At 40.2% G+C, this 20,074-nt stretch overlaps 1 protein-coding gene across 5 annotated transcripts in view; it reads right to left on the bottom strand.

The window, feature by feature from the left end:
- LOC125452918 (trafficking protein particle complex subunit 3-like) overlaps window positions 1–20,074 on the bottom strand; it is a 72,669-nt gene that overhangs the window by 32,006 nt on the left and 20,589 nt on the right. For 3 of the 5 annotated variants that reach the window (XM_048531893.2, XM_048531892.2, XM_048531898.2), the window contains exon 2: window positions 3,736–3,833. In XM_048531893.2, the coding sequence (XP_048387850.2) occupies window positions 3,736–3,833 (98 nt within the window). Of the gene's footprint in view, window positions 1–3,735; window positions 3,852–5,566; window positions 5,615–20,074 lie in introns of all 5 variants that reach the window. The other 2 variants (XM_048531896.2, XM_048531897.2) reach the window with 2 other exon arrangements.

The raw sequence follows: 20,074 nt of genomic DNA, 5'->3' as shown, positions 1-20,074 counted from the left end.
GAGACCTACATTTGCCTTCCCTAGAGCTTTTGCTGTTTATATACCTGTAGAATGTTTTATAATCAGTTTGTACAATCCCCACAAGCTTACTCTCCTACTCTATTTTCCCTTTCTTATTTAATCCCTTTGTCCTCCTTTGCTGACATTTAAATTGTTCCCAACGCTCAGCACTGCTGCTTTTTATTACACCAATGTATTTTTATGCCATTGAATATAATACTATACATATTTTCCTTGTTATCCATGATTGGACAAACTTTCACATTTTCTTTTGTGCCAGACAGGATGAACAATTTTGCAATCATCCATGTTCTTTCTCAATGTTTGTCATGCATATCCACTCTCATCTATTTAGACCATAAGACCATAAGATATAGGAGTGGAAGTACGGTCATTTGGCCCATCAAGTCCACTCCCCCATTTTATCACGGCTGATCGGCATTTCTACTCCACTTCCCCGCACTCTCCCCGTAGCCCTTAATTCCTTGTGAGATCAAGAATCTATCGATCTCTGCCTTGAAGACGTTTAACGTCCCGGCCTCCACTGCGCTCCATGGCAATGAATTCCACAGGCCCACCACTCTCTGGCTGAAGAAATGTATCCTCATTTCCATTTTAAATTTACCCCTCTAATTCTAAGGCTGTGCCCAAGGGTCCTAGTCTCCCCACCTAACAGAAACAACTTCCCAGCTTCCACCCTTTCTAAGCCATTTAAGTAACATTTAAAAAGTATATCATAGACAGCTTATGCCTCATACCATCATTGTTTCCTTTGTTTAGATTCAGGACCCTCCCCTCAGAAATAACTACATCATTCTCCATCTTTATAAAGAATTCTATCATATTATGGTCACTTTTCACCATGACGTCTTGTATAGCTAGATTGTCAATTATTCATTTCTGATTGCTCAATAACCAGTCCATGATGGCCTATTCTGTAGATGGTTCCTCAATATATTAATCCAGAAAATATAATTACTCCAATTTAAGGGTTTAAAAAAACCTTTAAATTGGCAAGTTTTAACAGAAGGATTCAGCTTCCAGGAGAATTTGTGAAAATTTCATTAATGCTTTTTTATATTAGTGGAAAACTGTGAAAATGAAATTTTGAAATTAGAATTCATAAGGGACAGAATTATTTCTGGAATTATTGATGAAACCTTGTCTGGTTTCCTACTGTTCAAGGAAGATTAAATTTTGGAGAAAACTATTGAAACCATACTGGAAGCAGAAACCAGAAAGTTACAAAGACTTGATTTCAAAACAATGGAAATATTAATGGCCAATCATAAAATAAAGTAGACTACTCACCCAATAGAAAGTACACCTGTATCTGATTAGTTAGCTCCATTGTGGTAGAAACTTGAGAAATTCCTGAGGGAACTAATTCTTTCAGACAAACAAAAGAGTAGGAAATTGACTACACCATTGAACATGCTGGAATTTGGTAACTGATACAGGAACAAATATTACTATGTTAATAGATGGTTACCATGGGCTGAATCCTAAGGGTTTTCTTTCGCTAATTTTGAGTTGCATTGAATTTTTTGGAAGAATTCACCCTGCAACATCCAATGAGATTTCTCACCATATCTTATCAAGTATGCCTCATTAATTACCCGCCGCATCCCTATGACAGCACTCACGTTCAGTTCAATCCCAATCTTACTGTGCCCTGTTCCCAGAACAACTTGCAATTCACTGAATATCTGCTGAAAGACTGGCATTCCTTGCGTCTGTGCCACTTTTGAAAGGCCGCTGTAAGCCCAGACAAGTGTGGGCAACGTGACATTATACCTCACTGGCAGCATAACAGCACAGCAGGAACAAAGCTGTGCTGACCGTGGCATATAGCTGGCATGGATGACACTCCTTTAAACATGCAACATCATTTTCTCACCCTAGTCAACTTTCAACCCCCAGGCAACACAGTATACCCATCCTTAGCTACATCGCATGTAGCTTCTCTGAGCCAATGGCCCTCTGTCCCCAGTGCCTACCGTAGACCTGCATTTTGTCATCGTCCAATAGAGGGACACAACTTACAGACAAGCAATCAAAAATTCCAAAGATGGAATTTTATTTACAGCCAACAAGATTGAGCACAATCAAAACAACAGACATTCCAAACAAAATCTCAATACAATTCGGACATTGCTGATAAAATGTAAGATTCAGCTCATAGCTCTACACCAGGGCAAGTGATTCTTATGAAATACATTCTGTGATGCTTAAAAATATCTCACCCTGGGTAAATCCTCCAATCTGCAGAAAAATAATGCCCTCTTAAAGACTAATTCTAAAAAAATTTGCAAATCCGCTGTCTCAACCAGTGTTTTACATGAAGCGCCTATAGATATGCGTACAATGCAATTCTAACTGGATTCTTTTCTCGTGTAAATGGGACATTTTTGCACAATTTTTTTTAACCTGGGCCTTCTACTGATCAAATATCAGTTGATTTCTCAGACAACACAATATGGAGCTGAAGGAACACAGCAGGCCAGGCAGCATCAGAGGAGCAGGAAAGTTGACATTTTGGGTCGGGACCCTTCTTCAGAAATGGGGAGGGGGAGGGGAGCTGGGAAATAAATAGAGAGAGGAGGGCTGGGCTGGGGAAAGTAGGTGGGATGGTGACAGATGAATGCAGGTAGGGAGTGGTGGGGACTGGTCAGTGGGACGTGTGGGGCGATAGGTGGGAGAGAAGATAGACAGGTTGTGTTGGGTCAAGGAGGCGGGAATGACAGGGAGGGTTTGTTGTGGGATGAGGCCAGAGATGGGGAGATTTTAAAACTGGTGAATGCTATGGTTAGGCCACCGGGCTGTAGGGTCCAAAGACGGAATATGAGGTGCTGCTCCTCCAGTTTGCGGGTGATGTCATCATGGCACTGGAGGAGGCCCAGGATAGGCACATCACCCAGGGAGTGAGAGGGGGAGTTAAAATTGTTAGCAACCAGAAGGCACTGCCGTTTGTCAAGTACAGTGCACAGCTGATCTATGAAATGGTTTCTGAGTCTACACTTGGTCTCATCGATGTAAAGGAGCCCGCATCAGGAGCAACAGGTGTAGTAGACCAGGTTAGCGAAGGTACAGGCGAACCTCTGCCAGATATGAAAGGTTTGGAGGTGAGGGGGGAGGTGTAGGGGCAGATGTAGCCCTTCCTGCTGTTGCAGGGATAGGTGCCGTGGGTGGTAGGTTAGCAGGACGTGTGGAGCAGACAAAGGAGTCATGGAGTGAGCGGTCCCTATGAAAGGCAGATAAGGGTGCGGAGGGAAATATTTCTTAGGTCATGGGGTCAGATTGTAGTTGGCAGAAGTGGTAGAGGATAATACTATGTATGCAGAGGTTGGTGCGATGGTATGTGAGGACAAGGGGCATTCTGTCTTTATTTTTGTTTAGGGGAGGGAGTTTGAGGGCAGAAGTGCAGGAAATGCAAGAGATGTGATTGAGGGTATTTTTGATCACTGGAGGGAGGAAGTGGTATTGAGGGAGGAAGACATCTGGGATTCCAGGAATGGAACACAAAATCTTGGAAGCAGATGTGATAGAGGCAGAGGAATTAGGAATAAGGGATCACATTCTTTCAGGAGGATGGGTAGCAGGAGTTGTAGTCCAGGTAGCTATGGGAGTTGGTGGGTCTGAAATAGATGTCGGTATTGAGGCGGTTAACAGAGGTGGAGATTTCTCATCCTTGTTTATTTGGTAACGGGTTACTCTGCTGTAATTTTTACTCACATTTTATCCAACTCCTTGTTGATATCCTCATCCTTTTCACAGTCTTCACACAACTGTGCTACCAGAGATCCATACGTGAGAATAAGGAGTTCTGTACTCTGCAGGATATTGACACACTTTAGGAAAGTAATTGGACAGATGGGAAAAGAGTTTTTACATCACAATTAGATCAAATTATATCATGCTACATATCAAATTATTCTATATATATATATAATAAAGAATGATTTTTTTTCTCATTGCTCAAGGTGTGGTGTGGAGAAGTTTTGCACTTTCAGCATTCAGTTTCAGAATCAGTTACTCAAAGGCTATGTACACCACAGTCAGATGCTGTTTTCTGCTTTGGAAGGTTCCTTCACGTATACATTTGTCTTTAGAACAAACCTAAATTTTTTACAAACTACTGCTTTTCTGACATGAATACCTCATTTTGTTCCATGACGACAATATAGCTACCTCTCATGCTCTCTATATAAGTAGACTATGGTGCTAAGTATCCAGTTTGATGCCTAGTTTCTATGCTATTCCAACTAACATTTGCCAAAAGATAGAGCAGGATAAACAAGAACTGCTGTGGATTTTGTGTCAACATGATTTATGAGAAAGGAAGAGAATTTTGAATAGTGACTCAGTAGCCTGCTCTGCCACATATCCAACTTTACCATTTAATTTTGCAAACTGGTCAGACTGATGCAAAGTAACACAGTACGAATTATAATGGGAGCAAAAGTTTTGGTCAGTTTATACTTTTTTTATTTTTGGCAATGTTTATAAATCATTATGGCCTTGTCGGTGCGAGACATAGAGGAATCGTCTGTATTTGGAAACAGTAACCATTGTTGAAATATATGATTCCATTTGAGGTGTGAGGACTCAATTACATGCTTTACTTTGCACATATGATAACAGGTACCTTATCTATAGAATAACGATGAATGAATTATTATTTGCATCAATTTATTAAGCTATTCATTTAACTTTACAGAGGGTTTTGCATGAAGTGCTGTGATCGACTTCATAGAACTTTACTTCGGGCAGGCAATAGAGAAAACATTCACACCACACCCTGAAGTCTATGCTGCAAAGTCCAACTTATTATGAGGATTGAGCCTCAGTTGTTTATTGATAGTGGGCCACAGAAACTATATAATTATACTGTATATCATTACACCAGTCAGTTCACTGGCTGGGAACAGAGCAGGATTCCTGGCAACTCCTCCACAGAGCTGAACTGGAAATTGTACCTTAGGGTGTAATGGTGATGCTGTTTGGCCTGCAGAGATTAGAAGATATTTGTAGGGGTAAAAAGTGCCTTAAGTAAACTAGACTAAAAAAAACACTTGGAATCAACTGTTTTCTGATTAGGATTTGAAGGAGTTTGGCTAGGCCACTCTATGGGCAGAAGATGCTCAATGCACAATGTGCATAATTGTATTTCCCTATGAAATCCTACATACAAATTGAAATGAGGCTTCACCCTGAAATAGACAGACACCTTGGTTTCTCATGTGAAGGCTCTAAGTAAAGTGGCAGCATCAACATATATACTGAAAGTGGGCTGTTAAGTGCTGGACTGCCATTGTGACTCATTACCACTATAATTTCACTATATCCAGGCCATGAAAAATCATCCTCAGAGCTATATATCAGATCCAGAAACTGGGGTAAAATACCGAGTGAGAGAAAAAATAAGATTGTGTTCCCTGGAAGAATTGTGTACAAGGGCACACCTGAATTTTGTGTTACAGATATAAGAACTCACAGCAAAATAAAAAAATGCTTGCTGTTAATTTATTGATCCGAGTGAACCTATTGCAGATTTCACACATACCATGTGATGTGCTGAACTTGTAGATGATGTAGATGGCAAATGCCAATCCTAAAGGATAGGGAACATAAGAGAACAGTTTCTTACTAAAGAACAGTTGCAGTTAGATTCATGTTAAACCATTTTTTTGTGACACCAACATGTATTAAATACTGAGCCTAAAGAACGTTGCTGCAAATTATGACAATGTATTTATTCAACAGCAAGGTTTGAGTAATACAAACTACTGCAGTTTGTTCTTTCGAAAATGCATCTGTAATAGAAATGGTTTAGATTTGTTATATATGGATAAGTGCACAAACCAATCATTGAAGGGTAGTCTGCACATTCATTTAGCTATATCACCAACTATATATATAACTTAGATTTTCTGACAGCCAGACAGTCATTATTTCAAAGTAGATGTGAGTTGCACATTGGGACCCTGCGGAATCCCGACTGTAGCAGACTCCGAGGGAATCGCTGGGGATTCTGCAGGGCAATTCTCCTCTGCCTGAAACCCTCCAAAAGTAGCCTTTTAAATCAAAGAATTCAAAAGATTCAGTTAAGTCATGTAAGTACTTACTCAGATGTTAGACAATTAAACATCTAATGTAACTTCTGAGTAATTATTAAACTGACTTCCTAACCTAATTCTTACAACCCACCCAACTACACGTTCCCCAGACTCCTTACAGCCACCAGACCCTGATCCAATACCCTATGTACTCCCAGGACTCAATAACAACACCCCCCCCGGACCCAAAACCTCTTTACCTGCTTCCATACATCACAGTCCCATTTCTCTACCACCCCTTCCTGCCCTGTGCCCTCCCACTCCTTCCTTTCCTTAGCACCAGACTCAACTCCTTTACCTGGTGCTAAATACAACAACCCTTTCCTGTGCCCCAGGATCTAGCAATCCCTATTCTTTGCCCACTGAGCTACAGACACACCCTTCCCCTCACTCACCCACCAGTATCTGCTGGTCCTGACAATGCTACCTAGGGAAGGGACAACTTCAACCCACAATGGACCTGATATTTCCCACCAATCCCACCTATGCTAAATACTCTTTCATACACCCGGCCTCCTTGCCACCTGGCTCCCTACCCCTTCCCCTACTACTTAACATTCTACCTATCTAGCATCCCGCTTGCCTGAAATCCTACTCACATGGCACTCTACCCCTTGTTACTTAGCACCCTACACAACTGGCAACCTACATACTGGCAATCTACCCCTACCCTCCTGGCACCTTACCTACCTGGCACTGTATCCCCCTGGCATTCTGGCATTCTAACCTCGCATTTATTTATGTACTTATTCGTTCAAATGAGCTGTAAAATGGTTGTGATGCTGGACTTCTAAATCATATAATTTGACAACAGACAGCTGTGAGAAAGGAGGCATGGTCAGCCTTCCCTAGAATGGTCTGCACTACAAGATGCCTTTCGAAATAAACGTTATAAAGAAGGAATGGGGTGACAGTCTGTGTGTGATTTGCATTCCTTGGAAAATCCAGCCAGTAGTTTTTGAACAGAAACTTGACAGGTTATTATGGAGAGATAACCAGGTTTACAATTTGTCTGAACACATCTGTCCCAAATCACAGTGCACTATTGCAGGAGCATCACATGTGAGAAAGCTTTCAAACAGTTGAATAACCAGGAGAGTGAAGAAAAAGCAAACAGAAAAGTTGCATTTATTTCTGGGAATAAACAGAAGCTTGCCTTTTGAACAAACAGAAATTTAAATCGCTGGATGGTAACATTACCCAGTTCACATCAGTTGGAACCAGGTTTCAATAAAAGCCGACCTGGCTTGTTGCATCCAATGCTGAACTTGTGAACAAGCCTCCTGCTCAATGTTTTCATATTCCTCCACAGAATGTCCATCCTATTCCCACTTTGCCCGGAGCACTTGAGCAGGGTCCAATATGCAGGGGCAATGGGGCACAGTCCGTCTGGATTATACTGTACATACCACCACCAGCCCCTCTAAAACACCTCCATCCCAGAACAATCCATAAATTGAACTCATCTTCAGAAGCCTTATTGTTTCTTTCATGATGGCCCTGTTGGAATAACATATAGGCACAGGCTTGGAGGGTTGAAGGGCCTGTTCCTGTGCTGTAATTTTCTTTGTTCTTTGTTAACAAGCTGTATTGTATTAATGCCCAACATCAGTCAGAGCATTGCACTTTCATCAACCATGGTTGTAGGTAATACTCCCCATCTCCCAGTAGCCATCCTTGTAATGAATCCAGCATTTGGAATAAAGCTAAGAGTTATCAAGGAGGTTATTATTAAACTGGGAGGGTTCAAAAATGATTTACGAGGATGTTGTCAGGAATGGAAGGTTTGAGTTATAAAAATAGGCAGGGAGCACTGGCACTTTTCTTTCACTGGAACATAAGGGGTTGAGACGTGACCTTATAGAGGTTTATAAAAGCAGAGGGGCTGGGAGAAGCAAAGGTCTCTTCCTTAATATTGGTAAGTTCAAAACTAGGAACCGTATTTTTAACCTGAGAGGAGAAATACTTACAAAGGACGAGGGGCAATTCTTTTACACAAAGAGTGGCTCGTGTGGATGAGGGTACAATTGCAACTTTAAAAGAAATTTAGACATGAATAGAAAAGATTTGGAGATATATGGGCTAAATGCAGGCAGGTGGGACTAGTTTATTTTGGGAACATGTTTTGCATGGACTAGTTGAACTAAAGGGTCTGTTTCCATACAGTATGACTCTATGATATAGGCAGCACAGAAGCTTCCCATATATTTAGTTCATACCTCTAAGATGTAGTACCAATTATCACAGATGACCTATGCATTACAAAATGGAACCATTTTCTATTGATGAAGCCAGCCACATTCTGCTATGGCTCTCTCTATGCAACACGTGTATAGTCTAATGGGCCCTGAACCTGGTGAAAACCAACTTTTTCAGCAAAGTCTACAACCCAGGCAGCTGCACTGACCTTCATCACAGAGAAATGAGACGCAGAGCTGTGATCTTGCACATATTGTATTAGCAACAGCCTTGACAGATTTGTGGGCAGGGGCTGTAAGATCCCCCACTGGGCCCCAGTGTCTCCTTGGATGCAGACAGTTGCAGAGGGTTTAGCACAGCTACCATCTTGGTAGCCACCAACAGAAGATGGCCACCTACACCTTCAGGCCACAGGTCTTGCTCCAGCAGTCGGTGTCGTTCTGTGATGGTATCATAGGTCATCCTCAGATTGTGGCAGCAATGTGCCTCAATAATCTGGAGAAAATGGCATTGAGGACAATATACTCTGGGCCTCTTGTACTCCCCTCTCCATCCTATGGGGATGTTCAGCTGTGGGTTCTTAATATGGAAGATGTTCAGCAGCTTCTGGCTTGAATGACCCTGTGTGGGGAATTTCAGAAACAGAACAGGTCCTTCGGAGTATGACCAATCTGCATCATACATAGATGGCAGTTTACTGCAATCGTCTATACAGTGGAGCACAGGGAACTCTCTCAAGGAGGGCCATAGAATACCTGTAACTAGATCTTTAATAGAGTGCACCTTATCTGATATCAACAATACACTCTGCAGCACCAGTAAAGGAGGAGATTGTAACCGTGGTAGGGTCACTTGTCTCCATCTTCTACTCCACTTGTTACTTTACCCAATAAAGGCAGCATTGCATATAAGAGCATGTTGTCAAATACCCACAATTCAGGCAGCAAGCAGCTCTGTGCCCTTATGCATCTGATGATATATTTCTCCTTGAAAAGCTGCTCATCACTCAAAAGCAGAGCCTGCCTCATCAGACAAAAAAGATACACCCCCCCCAACTTCATTGTGATTGCAGCCAGTCTTCATCTCTATTGCATACTTGTGATCTGCTTAAGGTTAGAAGGCAACACTGGTCACACTTCACAGACTCAGTTGCAGATTCAGCATGGTCATTCAGTTGAAAGCTAGAAATCCTCATCTCCCTTTCTTCATTGCATTCCCTGTTTAACCCATCAGTACTGAGCTTCCCCACATTCCCATTAAACCTTTCATTCAAGTTTTCCTGTCCCAGGCCTGCAGCTTAGTTAAAACCAGTATGCAGTTCATTTTCGACGACCTTCCGATGTTACATGTGTTGTCTAATGCACTACCTCCCACTTTTATACTTAGAGTCCCAGCCCAACACAATTATTGTCTTGTCTACACTACACAGGATGCTGTCTCCAGTCCCCAAAATTGACTTCCCCAACTTGTCTGCCACATCACTGGCATCTGACAACTCCTTCTAATTTTTGGTGAACAGACCCTTGGACTGAACATTACTGATTTGGAAAGACAATCCCAACTGATCATTGATCGGACCCCTGAACAAGGTCAACCTCTATGCATCTCCCTGACCGCTTTCCCACCAATTCTCTAACTTGTTGCCCTGGACTTGCCGGACTAATAATGGCCAACTTCCTGGAAAACTTGACTCTGAACAACTCAAGCAGCCAATTAACCATGTGCAGGCCCCCGGACTGAGATTGAACGATGGCCTAGGCTGTTTGCAGCAGGACCCCCTCATTTTTGTTTTATTCATTCACAGGATGAGGGTGTTGCTAGCTAAGCCAGCATTTATTGCCCATCCCTAACTGCTCAGAGTTAAGACCAACAATATGATTCCAGATTGCCTTGTAGACCAGACCGGATAAGGATGGCAGCTTCCAACCCTAAAGGATGTTGATGAACCAGATGACAATCAACAACAGATTCATGGTTATCCTTTGGTTCTTAATTCCAAATTTTTTTATTGAATTCAAATTCCACCATCTGCTGAGGTGGGATTCAAACCCAGGTCTCAGGATATTACTTGGGTCTCTGGATTAACAGTCCAATGATAATACCAGAAGACTGTCGGCTCCCCTCAAAACTGGTGACTGTCCTCCATGACTGGACTAAGGACTACTCCACTTAAATTTTGAGACATGGCCATCCAGTTGAAACATATACAGTACATCTGCTGCATAAGTTTTTGGCATATGCTGCAGATATGACACTGACATAGCACTGTGCCATACAGCATCATAACTGCCTTCTTGACTGATCATTGCTGGCAAATGCAACAAACTGTCTGGTTTTGTGTGTGTGCTAAAAGGCAATGCAAGTCAGAGGATCTCTGAGGGTGTATATTCTGAATGTGTCAGCAATGCACAAAAAGGTGAGGCAGAGATGCAGTGAGATTTCAATTAAGTGCACAGTGAGTGAATGCTCGGAGTGAGCAATATAAGAGCCCTCAGATGCACTCTGTTCCAATCCATGAGGTGAGTGCCTATTCTTTGTCACAAAGTGGTGGCAGTAGCATTGCAATGAAAACTGCCAGTATGCTCCAAAGTAGAACGTAGAAGCAGTGAATTGTAGTATAACTGAATTGGAGACGTGCCATAAGGATATAATGAGGCTGATACATGGCCAGTGTAAACGTCTGTGGATAGAGGTTGCAGCCCTGAGGAGCAAGTGGCAACCTGCTCAAACTTTCATTGCTGGAAATTGTCACCGTCAAGTTTCCCTCCAAGGCCTGGAAAAGTAACAAGCTACAAACAAAGGAAGCGATAATCAGACATTAATGCATGAAAATATATCTCTCACCACTCACTAGCAAGGTTATCATCTTGCTGTTTAATTTGTAAGTGAAAAATCAATTATTTTCTTGCAATGTCAAGAACCTCCTCTTTCTGAAGTAGTGATATTTTCCCAATTGACTTTCCATTGCTGACAATGGCCAGAGACTGAAAAGGTTCAACATTTTGTGCTGAAGACGCAATTGGATGACAGCTGGGGCAAGCAATTGGTGAGCTGAAGCTGCCAAATACCCGTTCTGACCAACAGATCAGAAATTACATTCTCTGGTTTCTCGGAGAAGAGAATTGGATGTGACATATAATTTCCTTTTATGTTCATTCATGGAATGTGGGCATTGCTGTTTAGGTCATTATCTATTTCCCATCTCTAACTGCCCAGAGTTTAAGAGCAAACCATATTTCAGTTGGTTTGGCGTCACACCTACGTCAGATTGGGTTAGGATGGCAGACTGCCTTCTCTAAATCAAAATCAGATGGGTTTTTACAACAATCAAAAGTAGTTATATGCTACTCATTAGGCCAGCTCTCTATTCCAGACATTTACCGAATTCAAATTTTGAGTTCATGTCTGGATTGCTGGTAGAGTGACATTAACACTACACACCATGCCCCTCATATATGACCAGGTATCAAGGAGCCACCTGAGACTTTTTACTGCATTTATAATTAGAAGAGAAAAAAATCAGGCAAATTGTGTTTATGAAAATGCAAGGAAATGAAAGTAGTTTTCACTCAATTGGGAAATTCTGAAGTCCACTTTTAAAAATTGAATGAATTTTTGTAAAACCTCTTGTTGAAATTGAATGTAAAAATTGAATGAAAATTCGTAAAAATTTCTTGACATTGAAATTCTAAATTTTTCATTCCCATTGTGTTTTCCCAACTATGTCACCCAATATTTTGCGATTACTTAGCACATATAATGTGTGTGTGTACTCCAATTTCTTGTTTTATAGTTTGATTGGAATTGGATGCATTGCATGATGCAGGACGTTAAAGTACTTGTGATATGTTAAGACAGATTTAAGTTATGGAACAGAAATCCATGGAAGAAAAAGGAAACTCATTTTCCATGATTAGCTCTCATCTATGCATTGTACATATTTCTCAGCACTGTACCCTACTTGGTCAGGAAAGGAGTACAAAGGACTTACAACTTTTCTTTTATCTTCGCTTATTTAGAGTCATGGAGTTGCAGAGATGTGCAGACCTTTTGATCCAACTCATCCATGCTGACCAGATATCCTAATTTAACCTAATCCCATTTGCCAGTATTTAGCCCATATCCCTCTAAGCCCTTCCTATTCATGTACACATCCTAATGCCTTTTAAATGTTGTAATTGTACTAGCCTCCACCATCTCCTCTGGCAGATCATTCCATATATACACCACCCTCTGCGTGAAAAAGTTTCTCCTTAGGTCCCTTTTAAATATCTCCCCTCTCACCTTAAACCTATGCCTTCTAGTTTTGGACTCACCTGCCCTGGAGAAAAGACATTGACTGTTGCCCCTTTCCATGCCCCTAATGATTTTATAAACATTTATAAGGTCAGCCCTCAGCCTCCGACACTCCATAGAAAATAGCCCCAGCCTATTCCGCCTCTGCCCAAAGCTCAAATACTCTAACACAGGCAACATCCTTGTAAATCTTTTCCGAACCCTTTCAAGTTTAACAAGGAGACCAGAATTAAATACAATATTCCAAAAGTGATCTAACCAATGTCCTGTACAGTCACAACATACTTTCACCTGAAAGGTGTTTCTAATGGAGCTGGCATTCGTCCCACCTATACCCACATTCTTGTGGCATGTGCGTAACATTCTTTTCCCCTAATCTACTCAGGTCTCCTCCCTCCCATGTGTTTCCGAATTTGGGACTGTTTCCTGCATGAAGCCCCTACTCTCCATATGCTGCCTCTTTTGCTCCCCACCCCAGAGGGAATGTTTCATCTGTGACCCTGACTCACTCCTCAAGCATACCAACATGCTCTTCCTCACTCACTGCCCCTTCCCATGCAAACGCAAGAGACACCTACCCTTTTACCTGCTCCCTTGTTTTTCATCCAAGACTTGAAACACTCCTCTGAAAAGAAACAATGATTTACTTGTACTTTTCTTCAATTTGCTATAATGATTCTCTTCTGTCAATGTTGTCTCCCCTGTGTTGAGGAACACTGATATTTAGATCACAAACGTGGCCATAAGCTTCTGGTCACTGGTCAGTTTATTCCTTGCCTGAGCCTATTCCAACTTTTTTGCCCTTGACTTCCTACATTGTCTGATAGTAATTTGATTAAATCTCTAGGACAGGCCAAATCTTTCAATTATCTCCTTGTAGACACAACATGGAGTTCAACAATTTCAGATAATAACTATCACCCCCATTTTCCAGACAGCACCTTAAGAAAATAATTCTAATTTTTTCAATTGCACTCTGCTGGAACAATTTTTTTTTTACTTGTCTTGTTACCTTTCTCCTTCTCTGTGCACTATCGTCCCTTTGTCGTTTGATTTCGGCTGTTTTCCAACATATACAAATCAGGAGCAGGTGTAGGTCACATACATCTTATATGTTTTCTTTCTCTGCCACTATACTTATTTAAAGCTGTTAGATCTCTAACTATGTGCATTTCCAAAGAAAGGCCATGAAGTGTAAATTCTGCTTATCCCTCCGCAGATGCTGCCAGTTTCTGTTTCATATTTCCAGCATTTTCTATTTATGATTCTGATTTCCAATATCCACAATGTTTTGTTTTTAACAATAGACAACTAAATTGAGAAATTGAAGTATGCGTATTATGCCAAATGAATACAAGAGCAATTATACAATCTATTGCCTCTTGGGAGTGCATTTCAGGAAATTGTATAAATATCATATGATTTACTAACGCTGTAGAAATGCCACTATGTGTACCATAGATATGTACATTGAAAGAAAATGTGAAATTGGGACTTTGCTAAACGTCTTTTTCATCCCTTTAGGAGTTATTATCTCTGACAACAGCAGCGGATGATGTTACTGTGAGCATTGGTTATCTCTTTGAAACTTTGTTTCATCGTTATTTTTTCCTGAAGTTTCCAACACGCAGCTTAAAGACACTATTGATAAGACCAATTGAATGGCAGCATATTCAGTAGTATGGTAGTAATGACACGATGAATATTTCAGAGAGCCATTGTCATGTTCTCATTTCACGGATACAAATCTCACCATGGCCAATGGGCAAATGTGAACCCAATAAAATCTAGAATTAAAAGTTCATCTGATCATGACTCTTAATCTACTGTTGATTATTACAAAAACCCAATCTGGACTACTTATGTTCATTAGGGTAGGAAATCTGACATTCTTACCTCGTCTGAATCACAATAAAATAGTTGGCTCTTAACTATCCTTCGAAATGGATGAGGAATCTGATCAGTTTGAGGGCTATTATTGATGGGCAAACAAATCCTGATCTTGCTAGTGACTCTATAGCCCCTGCCTGAATTTCACAAAGTGCCAAGACCTCTCAAGCACTTGTGCTTCAATCAAACCCACCTCCTACTGTTCTGAACTCCAGCAGAAAAAAAACATAGCACATTCAACCTTTCCTCATAAGACAACAGATCCATCTGAAGTAATAGTCTGTTAAACATGCGCTGAACTGCTCTCAGCAAGTTTGCATCCTTCCTTAAAGAGGGAGGCCAACATTGTACATAGTATACCAGATATAGCCTCATCAATGAGCTGTATGACAACGTCTTCCCTACTTTTGAATTCAATTCTCTACACAATGAAAAATAAATTCTATTCTTTATATCAATTACTCACTGTACCTACATGCTAACCTTTGTGATTCATGTATAATGATATGCAGATTTCTCTGCAGCTCAGAGTCCAGAAATTTCTCAACATTAAAGTAGGTTTCTTCATTTTTGTTCCTCCTGCCAAAATGGACAATCTCACATTTTCCGACTTAATGCTCCATTTGGCATATCTTTGCCTACTGACTTAACCTTTTGTAGCCTCCTTATGTACATTAGTTCTTCGGAACATGCTTTCCTTCTTAAGAATGAGTCATCAGAAAATTTGGCAAATCATCAAAGTCGTTTATATAATTCGTACACAGTTGAGGCCCCAGCACTGATCCTTTAAGCACCACTTATTACATCTTGCCAACCAGAAAAAGGCCCATTATACTTACTTCATGCATTTTGTTAGCTAGCCAATCTATTATCCATGTTAACCCCCTATACTATGTGATTTTTACATTCCATAATAACCTTTTATGCAACACTTTAAACCAAACCTGTTCTTCGTAAGTGAGTCAGTTAGGCCTTTTCTGATAAGAGAATATGAATAGAACCAGTATCACTGAAGACTGAATGCTATCAGTTAGTGAATGTGAAATTTTCTCTTTGTACAAACCTAATGTTGTTGGTTATTTTGAATTGCATTTCTCTAAAATCTTATAGTTTAAAATTTGAAGTTTGCAGCCTTAAGTAAGGTTTTAACTAGGCCTCCAGCGTAGGAGCTGTTGGGTTTAATTAATCAGCAAAGCTGCCCAAAACATCTCCTCTGCAAATTGGTAAGATAGGCCTTTTTTTAATTAGGTCAAGATAAAACTAGCCAAGCTAGTGTGATGTAGCACTTGAGTATGACTCATATTAGACTACAGAAGTTAGGTGATTCACAGAGTGAGGGGAAGAAGAGAAAGAAGTGCTTTAGTGCTTTTGTTTTGTCTTTGCAAACTTCCATGAGTTAGCTCTTATTTTGAAATGAGAGAAGCTGTTGGTTATTTGGTGAATATCTAGTAAATGACACATGTTTATTGCATTCCCAATGTTCCACATAGAATGGCAACTGGTGATAAAGTTAATAAAATTGATAAAGCCATAAACAAATGTAGAATTGAATAAAATAATTTAGTCAATTACAACACAATGTGGATGGCAGGATGAGTGATATATCATAGTTGCAGAATATGGAAGCTTCTGCATGATTGTTTGATCCAGAGCAATCATAGCTGTTTTAAGTGTTTGAGTTCAGGCATGTTCAGCTCAGCTTTATGAAGGATGTGCTGCAAATGGTGCAATTCATCTACATATACTTTGGTAAAATCAGATGAACAAAGGCAGCCTCGGTGACAAGTTCACATTACGTTTTCAAGATAATGCTTAGAACATGCCCTGGAGTCTAGCAGAGAACAGGCTATATTAGATCTTGTGTTGTGCAATGAGATAAGTTTAATTCATGTTCTCACAGTGAAGGCACCTCTAGCTAACACTGGCCATATTATGATTGAATTTTACACTCAAATTCGGAGAGAAAAAAGTGAGCCTGAGACTATTTTTTAAAACATAAACCAAGGCAATTATGATGGTGTGAAAATAGAGCCAGCTAAAGTGAATTGGCAAACTTGGTGGAAGGATAGGTCAATGGAGAAGCAATGGCAGACATTTAAGTGGATATTTCAGGTGCATTGCAATGAGTAAGAAAAGTTTCAAGGGATGGACCTACAGCGTTTGGTTAACTAGAAAGGTTAACAGTAGCATCAAACTTAAAGAAACAATTGTATAAAAGATGGGTGGCAAGTCAAGAGATTGGGCAGAACATAAAAATCTGTAAAGAATGACTCAAAAAATAATGAGGGGGCGAAATTAATGTACAAGAGAAAGCTAGCTCAAAGTATAAAATCAGTTTGTGAGCAATAATGTAAATATTCAAAAATAAAAGGTTTAACAAAATAAAAATAATATTCAAAGTGAATCTGGAGCATTGGTAATGGAAGATAGAAAGATGGCATTGATCTTCACTACAGAACATACAAGGAATATTCCAGATGTAGCCAAAAAGCACGAAATAGAATGATGGAGGAACTCAGAAAAACTGCAATCATACGAGATGTAGTACTAAATAAATTATTTGATCTTGGTTGATCTTTTCAGTCTATATATAAATTAAAACATCCTCATGATAGTATCCATACCTTTCATACAGTAACCTCCCATCACTTCGACCTTCATACTCCATACTTCTATGTGGCTATTATTAGGAGCTCTGTGCATCAATTCCACTAGTGACCACGTTATCATTTCATATTTCTCCCCAGACTGTTTTTACATCCACTTTTCCTGAACGAATGTCGATCCTCTCTATTATGCTAATACCATTGTTAAGTAAGAAATCTCTTTACTTTTTCCTCTCTTCTTCTCTTCCATTAATGTCCTGTGCCCTTCAACATTTTGGTCTCAGTCCATTCCATCCTGCAGCCATGTCTCCAAAATGGCTACCAGATTGTATTTATCTATTTCTACTTGTGCTCTCAATCCATCTGATTGCTATGTGCATTCAGATACCAAGTCTTTGGTTTTACCCTTTTATTCCTTTTGAAACCTCCAGCCCTATCTGTTCATTTAGTCTTAAATTTGTACTCTCTATCCCTTCCTGTCTTGTTCTGATTACCATTTCTTATATTGACAATTTCAGCTATGTCTCTACTCTTTGGTGTACCACATCTTCCCAAATTGATCCTTTGCTTCCACTATTTAGTTAAAATACTCCCTACTTTCCTTACTTAGGTTTGCAAGAACTCAAGTCCCAGCATGGTTCAGGCAGAGATAATTCCAATAGTACAGATCGCACTTTGCTCAGGACTGGTACTAATGACTTACAAACCAGAACCCAGTTTCCTCACACCAGTCTTTTGGCCAGGTATTTAGCAATCTAATCTGATTTTCCATGCGAAATTTTCATGTATCTCAGATAATAATCCACATTTGAGGTTCTACTCATCTTCATACCACTGTCTTCTTTGTCTTGTCAATGTCATTGGTGCCTGGATGGACCATGAAGGCTGGATTCTCTCCTACCATTCTAAACTTCTCTCCATCCCACAGCAGGTGTTCTGAAACTTGGCACTAAGCAGGGAGCACGCCCTCAGGACTTACACTCTTTTCTGCAGATGTGAATGCCAATCCCTCTGACAGCACTGTCCCCTAATATGACTATTTCCATCTTTGTCTTCCCAACTTGAATGATTTCCTCCATAGTCAGTTATCACACCTGTCCTGCAACTCTTATATAAACATGCTAAAAGAACAATTGTAAAGGCTGATAATCCTACACTCCTGACTTCCTAGCAGTCACAATCACCATCACCTTTGATCCAGAGGTGCCGGTGTTGGACTGGGGTGGACGAGGTCAAAAATCACACATCACCAGATAATAGACCAACAGGTTTATTTGAAAACACCAGCTTTCGGAGTCTCATTCCTTCTTCAGGTGTTAGTGACAGACGTGGCATCAGACACAGAATTTATAAGCAATATGTCAAAGGGTCATAGACATGATGCGGATATATTGAGCAAACCTAAGATTGTTGTTAAATCATTCATCAGTTACAAAGGAGATGCAGGTTTCCATTGATTCATATGCGAATCCCAGAATTTCTTCCAAGTCACTGCCCCGAGACAAGTAAAGGTTTGATCAGTAAACTAGAGGTGACATCTCAGGTCAGACAATGCATCTTAGATGTGAGGTGTTGTATATAATTTGTCAGTGTTTTAACATGGAATCAGACGAGCTTGATTTCCAAAGTAGGATTTTATAAATTGCCACATTGACTGCCTACAAATTTGGTGCTTTTTGGATAAAAGAGAATGTATCTGCAATTACAAATCTGCAAATGCCATTGTTAAGTAAGATATCTCTCTACCTTTTCCTCTCTTCATCTCTTCCATAAATGTCCTATACCCTTCCATATTTTGGCATATATCCTATATCCTTTTCCTAAGTGCCTTGCTTTCCTAATACAGATGAGAAAGTAACTGGTTGTACATTCCTGCTTTCTGCCTCTCACCCTTTTTTCGAATGAATGACATGTGTTCACTGTTTCCTAATTTAAAAGAATCTTCCCAAATATATGGATTTTTAGAACTGCATCACTCATCTCACTTGCAAATTCTTTTAAGACTGTAGGATGAAATCTGTCAAGATCCAAGGACTTGTCAGTCCATAGTGCCAACAATTTACTCAGTACTACTTCTCCAGTGTTTTTATGTTTTGAATGCTTCCTTTCTATCCTTTCCTGAATTATTGTTATTAATGCACTGTTAACTTGTATCCTCTAGAAAGAAGGCTGATGTAAAATACCTGTACAATTGATCTGCCATCACCCTACTTTCTGTTATTATTTCCCCAAAATCAGGCTCTATAGGGCCAACACTTGCTTTATCAACTTTTTAAAAAAAATTAGTTATGCCAATGTGTATGTAAACTGCAGCAAACATATTTTCTACACTAAATCACAATTCATTGCTAAATAAAATAAAACAATATTTTCACTCAGTTGGTTGTGTCATTGATTGCATCTAATATACAGCACAAGTATGCCTTCCAGGCTATAATAAAACACTTATTGAAATGGAACTTTTGCCATCTCTATTTATAATGTGACTACACAAAATGACATTCTTGTAGTGACTAATGTTTTTTAATCAACTTTCACTGTTAATCTGCATTTGCATAGCAAGTGAGAAACAATTTGCAAAGGAAGTTTTCACTTTTATTTCAAGTGAAGCAGCATGATAGTCCTTAAATCAATCACAAGCTAATTTCAAAAAATTTGGAGTTCCACAGAAACAAAACAGCCCGGTGACACAATAGTGAGCAGTGCTGCACCACAGCACCAGGGACCTGGGTTTGATTTCAGTCTTAGATGACTGTCCGTGTGGAGTTTGCACATTCTCCTTGTGTCTGCGTGGGTTTCCTCCGAGTGCTCTGGTTTCCTCCCACAGTCCAAAGATGTGTAAGTCAGGTGGATTGGCCATGCTAAATTGCCCTTCATGTCCAGGGACGTGCAGGTTAGGTGGGTTAGCCATGGGAAAGGGTTGAGTGGGATCGCCTTTGGAGGATCGGTATGGACGCAATGGGC

This window comes from Stegostoma tigrinum, chromosome 4 (genome assembly GCF_030684315.1).
Source record: "Stegostoma tigrinum isolate sSteTig4 chromosome 4, sSteTig4.hap1, whole genome shotgun sequence".
NCBI lineage: Eukaryota > Metazoa > Chordata > Chondrichthyes > Orectolobiformes > Stegostomatidae > Stegostoma > Stegostoma tigrinum.
This window is presented reverse-complemented; position numbering and strand designations above follow the sequence as displayed.